The 8,510-nt window shown below is 49.4% G+C and overlaps 1 protein-coding gene across 1 annotated transcript; it reads left to right on the forward strand.

The window, feature by feature from the left end:
• Positions 1-1,560: 1,560 nt before the first annotated feature.
• LOC128052097 (tumor necrosis factor receptor superfamily member 10B-like) lies at positions 1,561-8,260 on the forward strand. The gene is made up of 6 exons (XM_052644551.1): positions 1,561-1,578; positions 4,680-4,779; positions 5,415-5,528; positions 6,532-6,643; positions 7,669-7,910; positions 8,007-8,260. The coding sequence occupies exons 1-6, from the start codon at positions 1,561-1,563 to the stop codon at positions 8,258-8,260; spliced, it is 840 nt and encodes a 279-aa protein (XP_052500511.1).
• The last annotated feature ends 250 nt before the right edge of the window (positions 8,261-8,510 follow it).

Genomic DNA, 8,510 nt, shown 5'->3' on the forward strand with positions numbered 1-8,510 from the left:
TGAGAGGCCACGTCCAGGAGACGTGGTGCTGCTGGGGCCATGGTCCCCATAGCCAGCCAGCCACCCCCACCTTCTGGAGGGAAAGGTGTTGCCCCGCATTGCTGGTGGGCACTGGCTGGGCATGGAGAGGCGGGCCGGGCCTGTGCTGGCCCGGCTGTCGGAGCGTTGCCTGGAGCTCAGTGAGCGGCTGAGGGGCCGGCCGGTCTCCGGGGGCGGGTGGTGTCCGGTGCTCGCAAACCCTCCCCGAGCAGGGTCACTAACAGCCGCCAGGGGGCGCCCTTCTGCCTGTGATCTTCCCCTCAAGGGTTGGTTTCTTCTCTCCCCTGGCATCTTTGCTGTCTGTCCCAGGTCGGCCTTGTAGTCTGAACTTTTGTCTTCCGGAAGCTCTGCCACTAAGGAGGCGAAACTGTTCGAACTTACTTCGCAGCTTAGGAAGGAAGAACGTGTGCCCTCGTGTGTCCCGTGCTTGCCACTGCCTGCAGCCCGCGCTGGCTCGCTGAAGGCAGTCTGAGGAGGGGGCGCATCGGCCGCGGGTGTGAGGCCTGGGGCGGTGGGGAACACTGGGCTCTCATCTTCGCCGTCTTGGGTGTCTTGCTGTTGGTGAGTTCCCGACGCGAGTCCCGGCTCCAAAAGGCGTCTTGGTGACCCGGAAAAGGCCCGGGGGCCCCTGGCTGGGCAAATCCCGGCAGGACCCGCCTGGGCAAGTCCAATACGCGGCGTGTTGCTGTGGGGCGCTAGAGGAGTGCGGATCCCTGGCATCTACTCGCTGCCCAGAAGAGCTGGCTCCTTGGAGTGCCTGACCTCTGGATTGGCCCCAGGCCCAGCAAGCATCAGATCGTCATTTCTTTCCTTTCCCTTCCCTTTTCCCTCTGCCGACCCTCCTCACTCTTTTCTCTCTCTCTCTTTCTATTTTGCACTGCATTTATCTTCTAACACGTGTCCTTCATAAATCATTCAGTGTGGGCCCCATCTTCCCCCCCACCACTACCTTAAGCACCCTAACATTTCCTTTTCTCTGAAAGAAGAACAACTTCAAAATTGCTTCCAGCTCCTTGCACTTTATGAATAGAAACCATCAATCAACTCAGCTTGGGTCAGATTCTCACCACTTTCTTTCAGAGGGGAGTTGGAGGCTCTGGGTGTGGTTCACCATTGCTGCTGCTGCTGCTAAGTCGCTTCACTCGTGTCCAACTCTGTGCCACCCCATAGACGGCAGCCCACCAGGCTTCCCCATCCCTGAGTGTGCATTTTTAAGAAACTCACCGTGAGGAAAAATGTGCACACTTGGCACTGCTTTCTTGCATTGTTTGAGGCTGTTTTCAAAGTTGCTTATAGGTGCAAAGAAAAAAAAAATTAAGGGTCTAACAAAGTTACAGGAATCGTGAAAATATGCATCTTTCATTGAACAAATTAGTACCAAAAATCTGGAAAGAAACAGCATTTTGTATTCACAAGAAGTATAGAATTAGTTTTTAAAGTATCAGTTTGTAATAGGTAGGACTCATGTTGAACACTACTTGATGAATGGGTCTGGGTGCCTGTCAAGTATCCAGTGTAGCCATGTTCATTGTCTGTTGGGTAACTCCTTAGAAGTGGAATTGCTGGGTCAGTGGGTTAGATAATTTTACACTTTTGTCTAGATAATGACAAACTGTTCTCCCAAAGAAGATTGGGACATTTTAATTCACACAAGGAGTCCACAAGGGCGCCCTATTTCCCTGCACCCTTGCACACTGAACTGTAACACTTTGCCAGTCTAAGAAGTAAACATGGGGCACCATAGTGCCATGGTTTTGATTCTTCCATTCCAGTAGATTGTTTCAAGGATCCATGAGATTGCTGAGACTGGGAGTGGATAACCAGGAGACCCCAGGTTAGGTCACAGGGGAGGCCACAAAAATACAGACAATAAAAGAACTAACAAAAATCTTTACACAAATTCTTTCAGACGACAGGAGTTCTTCACTAGTTCTTCTAAGGCCAACATAACCCTAATACCTAAACCTAATGAAAACATTTGAAAAGAAGAAAAAATACACTTAAATACCCTTCCTAAAAACAGAGGCAAAATTCCTTTACAAAGCAAATAGTAATATAAATTCAGGAAGATTTAAAGAAGAAAACATACCATGACCAAACGGGGTTAATCTCAGGAATAAGTGTTGGATTAACATCTGAAAATCAATCAGTGTTTTTCACTGTATTAACAGTGTGGAGGCTTCCCTGGTGGTCCAGTGGTTAAGAAACTTTCACAGTGTGAGAGATACCCGTTCATGCCCTGGTCTGGGAGGATTCCACAGGCCTGGGAGCAACTGAGCCCCTGTGCTACAACTACTGAGCCCCCAGGCTGCAACTCCTGAGGCCTGTGCACCTGGAGGCTATGCTCCACAACAAGATGAGTCACTGCAATGAGAAACCCACACGTGAAAATCAAGAGTATCCTCCACTTGCCACAACTAGAGAAAGCCTGCGTGCAGCAACAAAGACCCAGCACAGCCAAAATAAATAAATAGATCTTTAAAAACTATGGCAGAAAACATCACAATAAAGTAACTATCCTCTAATTAAAAATTTAAAACAGACACACAAACCAGTGTAACAGAGAAAAACTATATAGAAAAACTAAACAGCTTAACAGATGCAGAAAAATAATTTAAACTGACACTTAACCCCCTGTAATGAAAAAGTGAAAGTTGCTCAATTGTGTCCCAAAAGTTTGCGACCCCATGGACTGTAGCCTGCCAGGTTCCTCTGTCCATGGAATTCTCTAGGCAAGAATACTGGAGTGGATTGCCATTTCCTTCTCCAGGGGATCTTCCTGACACAGGGATTGCACCTGGGTCTCCTGTGTTGCAGGCAGATTCTTTACTGTCTGAAAAAAGTCTCATTTTATCAGAGTAGAAGGGCCCTTCCTCCATATGATGAAGGCCACTCCCTCTTGGAGTCACATCAGAGATTAGGATAACTGAGGAAGGGGCGTGAGGGAATGTTTTGGAGCAAGCTAATTTCCATGATCTAGATAGAGGGTTTGGATTTCCCAACTGTATGCATTAAAAAAAAAAAAAAAAAAGCTCTTTGAATGGTACCCTTAAGATTGTGCACTTCCTTCTTTGGAAATCTTAACATTGAAATAAACTGTAAAGAAATATTGAGCTCAAGTTACTGACATAATGCCAATGTATGAAGAGTTGCAGATATGAATTTCATCATAAAAATAAGACACTTAAGAGAATGGACAGAGGTGGGGTGGATAGAGAAAGAAATATGTGATACATCTAAGTTACAGAACTTAGATGAGCATATACGCGTTTAGTGAATGAATCTTACAACTTTGTTGGATGTTTGAAACTGTTCCTAACAAATCATTGAGGGAGAGAGTCTGTGAGAGGAGAACCAGGGAAGAAAGGAAGGCATAGGATTGTGAGGGCAGGGAAAGGAGAGTCCACCAATTTGGGGTGACTCGGAGGAGGCCCAGACTGCAGAAGGGATGATTAGAGGACACATGTGAGCTTAGCTGTCCCCAAATATTTAACAGGTTGCATTTTATCTTGTTTAGATCCAGGCAGATGAACTGGGCTCAACAGAAGCTGTTTCCATTTTAACTTTGTTTTTCTTTCTTTTTTTTTTCCCTCTTAATGTCACTTTCTACTTTAAATCACTCCCAGATTAAAGTTACAAAATATACAAAACCCTTTGTTTCCTGTATCATCTGAAACATAGCTGCTGACATGACAGATCCCATGACTGGACACTTGAATGTATATTTCCCACAAATGAGGACAGTCTCCCCCCAAATGACGATACAATCCTGAACATCAGAACACTATCATCATAATCCTGGTCGAATCCTCAGACTCCAGTGATTTCTGACCGGCCTCGTTGTGTCATTTTTAGCACAGAGACTCGGCTGAAAACCCTGTATTGCTGTTTCTTCTTTCTCCATGTGATTCTGGTATTTTGTGGAACACTGACAGCTTCTTTTTGGGGACAGCTTGTTGGATTAAAGCCACAAGGTCATTACTCAATATGCATGGCAGAACCCTCATTTGTGAAAATGTGTGTGTGTGTGTGTGCATGCACATGTGAGAAAGAAAGAGAGAGCTTGAGAGTATTCACACATATGGTCAAATAGAAGTCAAGACACAAAATACTGGATATCTTCTCTAATCAAGGGGATCTCTGTGGTTTCTGTATTCTTATAAAAAAAATTTCCCTTGCCCATACTTTCTGGGCTTCCCAGGTGGTGCTAGTGGTAAAGAACCAGCCTGCCAACACAGGAGATGCAAGAGACTGAAGTTTGATCCCTGGGTCAGGAAGATCCCCTGGAGGAGGAAATGGCAACTCACTCCAAAATTCTTCCTGAGAGAATCCCATGGACAGAGGAGCCTGATGAGCTACAGTCCATGGGGTTGCAAAGAGTTGGACACATCTGAGCACATACTTTCTGGAATAAACATATTTTAAGAGGAAAGAATACAGGGGCAAAAACTTAAGTGAAAGTTACTTGCTAGCACAAAAGGCCAAAGGACAAACATGAAAAGAATGAGAGTTTAGAGCTGGGAAGAAAGATCCCAGTTCTGTTTCATTTTGCAGGTAGTGGTCAAGGAAATGTGGGGTGGATCCTAGAAGGGGTGAGAGTGTGGAAGCCACTCATGCCTGTCCCTGCTTTGTCCCCATAGGTCAAACCCGCTTCAGCCATGTCTGTAAAGAAGGATGAAATTCACCAGCAGTCATCAGCCCCACTGGAAGGGAGCCTCCAACAGAAGTTATGTCTACCAGGTAGATTCTAAGACTGGTCTCCAACCCTTGTCTTCATGTCTATGCATCTATTTTTGGCTATGCTGAGGCTTTGCCGCTGCATGGGCTCTCTCTAGTTGTGGAGAGTGGGGCCTCCTCTCCAGTTGCGGTGCTTGAGCTTCTCCCTGGGGAGGCTTCTCTGGTTGCAGAGCAGAGGCTCTCAGGCACATGGGCTTCAGGAGTCACAGCAGGTGTGCTCAGTAGTTGTGGCTCCCGAGCTGCAGAGCACAGGCTCAGTGTTTGTGACACCTGGGCTCAGCTGCTCCGCAGCATGTGGGATCTTCCCAGACCAGGGATTGAACCCATGTATTCTGCATAGGCAGGCCTATTCTTTCCCTCTGAGCCACCTGGGAAGCCCCTGACCTTTCTTTTTACTGTTTCATGTGCCAGCTGTGAATGTGACTTGGATGAGTGGCTTGTAATATATTTCTGTTGGCAGTACTGGTCTAGGGTATGTCTAGGGTATGTGGTAGATGAAGAATCAAAAGATGAAAGCCCGGTTGAGGAGAGTTCCCCTTGTGGATTCCACAGATGGCCAAAAGAGGCCTCTCCAGCCACACTGCCAGCCTCAGGGAATCCTGTGGGGTTTACTCACCAGCTTTTCCCTTCCTTCCCAGGATTCTACATGGAAGAAGCCAGTGAAGGTTGTGCCTCGTGCACTGATGGGACAGACTACACCAGTCACTCAAACACCCTCCCTTCTTGCTTACCTTGCACAACTTGCAAATCAGGTACAGAACCTGTGGTCCCTGTGCCTGCAGTTAGGGTACTGGGTGATGAGATGGGGTTTAAATGGGATGAGGGGTCAGAAACCTGATTTCCAGCCCAGCTAGGTCTTCATCTTGTCTTAGCTCAGTAAAATAAATGAAAACAGAATTTATTTGCATAACACATGCCAACTGGTAGGGAAGTCTTTCAGAACATCAGCTGGAAAGAGGGGATTAACGTGTCCCTTGATGGAGAGGGCTGGATGGTAACAGTGCAGAAGGCCTGGGGGAGTGGGGCAGGGCTGGGTTTGAGCTGTGTGATGTGTCTGATCCTGGGCCAGGCTCCTATGGGCGCCATGCCCTCTGCTCTGGGGTCTCAGCCTCCCTCAGCCTTCATGACCTGAGGTCCCTCTGCCTCTCCAGCAGGGCATCACCTGTTGGGACATCACCCAAGGGTTCCTCTCCATCCGCAGCGTCTCAGATTACACCTCACCCCACCCCACTTCTTGCTCCTCATTTGTGGTCTAAAACATTTTTCTTCCCAACCCTGATGCAATCCGTAATGATGCACAGTCCCTTTCGTATGCCTCTGTTGGTGACATGTGAACAGTGGCTGTTCTATGGATGGTCTATGTGTGTTGCCACAGAAAATGACCCCAAAATTACTTAAAAAAAAGATTAATTCATTTATTTTTGGGTGTTCTTGGTCTTTGTTGAGGAACAAGGGCTTTCTCTAGTTGTGGTGAGGGGGCTACTCCTTGCTGCTTCTCATCGTGGTGCACAGGCCCTAGCGCACAGGATTAGTAGCTATAGCACACAGGCTTAGCTGCCGTGCAATATGTGGGATCTTCCCAGACCAGGGATGGAACCTGTGTCCCCTGCTTTGACAGGCGGATTCTTAACCACTGGACCAGCCAGGAATCCCTCCAAATTACTTCTTAAACTGAGTGGATGGAGATCTGGGTGAAGAAGGGGTGAGAGACATATTAGGGAAACATACCCTCAAAACCTTATCTTTGGTCTCTAGGAGAAGAAGAAAAAAATCGCTGCACCCCCACCAAGGACACTGAGTGTCAGTGCAAACCTGGCACTTTCCGTGGAGAAGATGTGCCTGAATTCTGTCAAAAATGCAGCACCGGGTGAGACACAGGAGCCCGGGGGGCTTCCAACCCACAGGAGACCCCAGTTTTCTTGTACCCATTTCTCTCTCCTGCTTCCGTGAAGCCCCTCCCACCTCTCAGAGCTCCCTTGTGCCTGTGGGGTCTCCTGAGCCTGCAGCAGCGCTCCCTACCACCCCCGTTTGTCCTGCATGGCTTTCCCAGTGGCCCCTTCCCACATCTCCTCGGGAGGGGCCTAGAAAGACGGAAGGGTTGACAGCAGACAGAAGTCATGATGAGGCCACGTGTGTGCTCCTTCAAGGTTCCTATAAAACCGGAGCCAACTTGACAGGCCTCACACCCAGCCCCTTGTTCCCAGTAGCACCTGAATCTTTCTTATTTGGGGACTCAGGGGCCAATAGTAATTCACTATCCTCTGATGCTCCAGTGTTGGCTGAGATTGGTAGGAAAAGTCAACAGGTGGATGAGAGGGCCTTGTATTCAAGTTTGACTGGAAGTGAAGTGAAGTCGCTCAGTCGTGCCCGACTCTTTGCGACCCCATGGACAGTAGCCTGCACCAAGCTCCTCTGTCCATGGTGTTTTCAAGGCAAGAGGACTGGAGTGGGTTGCCATGTCCTTCTCCAAGGCATCTTCCCAACCCAGGGATCGAACCCAGGTCTTTCACATTGTAGACAGATGCTTTACCATCTGAGCCATGACTGGAGGATGAGTCAAACTTGTGCCCACACCCTTCTGACCCTTGACCTGGGTGAGGCCCCCACCTCACAGAGCTTCCCGTACAGCCCAGGGAGGCCAGGCGGGCCTTGCAGAGGAAGCCGAGCTCCTGAAGGACAGCTCTGAACACTCAATAGGAGCCTGGGGGCCGCAGTACACAATCCTGGATCCTTCTCCCACCCAGACGGGAAGTGAGGGGACTCTCCCCTGCAGACAGCAAGAGCCTGTCCCCCCTCCACTGTCTTGTCAGGGGACCCAGGATTGGAGGCTGTCCCCTCTTTCTCCTCATCCAGCCAGCTGTCCCTGATGGGTCCCCCTGTGTCTGTACCCAGGTGCCCTGATGGGAAGGTCATGGTCATGGACTGTACCCCCTGGAGCAACGTCAAGCGTGTGGACCAAGAATCAGGTACCCTGGCCCATGGGGAGGCCCCAGTTCCTGGAGAGCCAGCAACCATGAGCCAGACACTAGCCATCACTCCCTCTCCCTCCTCAGGCACTTCAGGGCTGGGGATTGGAACTTTAACTGGACTTGGAATTGTCCTAATCGGATGTGTTGTATGGTGCTTCTTTAATGGTGAGGTTCTAGAAGGGAAGGAGCAGGTACTGGCTCCCTCCTCCATCTCCCCAATCCTCCTGTTCCTCCTGGCTTGTCTCTGATCTTGTTTCCCAGGAAACCCCGCCCACCTCACCTGGTCCTACAAAACCGTGATCACATCGGGCTCCCAACTCAGCTGCCGGTCCCCTCTTCCCCCTGGCCGAGTCTGGTGGGAAGAGGCAGGACAAGAGGGTGGTTCAGAGGCACTGCACAGAGATTTTACATGGGTTTCATTTTCCTTCATTTTCTCCCTTCTCTTCTCCTCCCTGAGGGTTCTCCAGATTCAGAATGTCCCGCTTGCAGTCACAGGCCCGGGGCTCTTTGTCTGAGCCCCCAACCTGCACCCTGTCCCTAGGAAGGGAGGTGCGGCAAGAGGGCCCTCCCCACCACTCAGTGGTTGTCTCTTTTCTTCTAGGTCTCTTTCATGAATGCTGGCACAAGGTGATCGGTTTCTCCAGCATCTGACCCTCAGTAACTGGTTCCGCCCCCACAACAATTCCCAGGGTGGACGTGGTACCCGGTTTGTCCTATGCTGTTGTCTCTCTCAACTGGCCTGGGGGCTCTAGGCTGAATGTAGGA

The sequence above is a fragment of the Budorcas taxicolor genome, chromosome 8 (genome assembly GCF_023091745.1).
Source record: "Budorcas taxicolor isolate Tak-1 chromosome 8, Takin1.1, whole genome shotgun sequence".
NCBI classification, from domain to species: domain Eukaryota; kingdom Metazoa; phylum Chordata; class Mammalia; order Artiodactyla; family Bovidae; genus Budorcas; species Budorcas taxicolor.

Bases quoted from the DNA above. Each gene is read 5' to 3' on its own strand.
- LOC128052097 (XM_052644551.1), top strand. The intron at 6,644-7,668 runs GTGAGACACAGG...GTCTGTACCCAG, and splicing joins TGTCAAAAATGCAGCACCGG to GTGCCCTGATGGGAAGGTCA. The intron at 7,911-8,006 runs GTGAGGTTCTAG...CTTGTTTCCCAG, and splicing joins TGTATGGTGCTTCTTTAATG to GAAACCCCGCCCACCTCACC.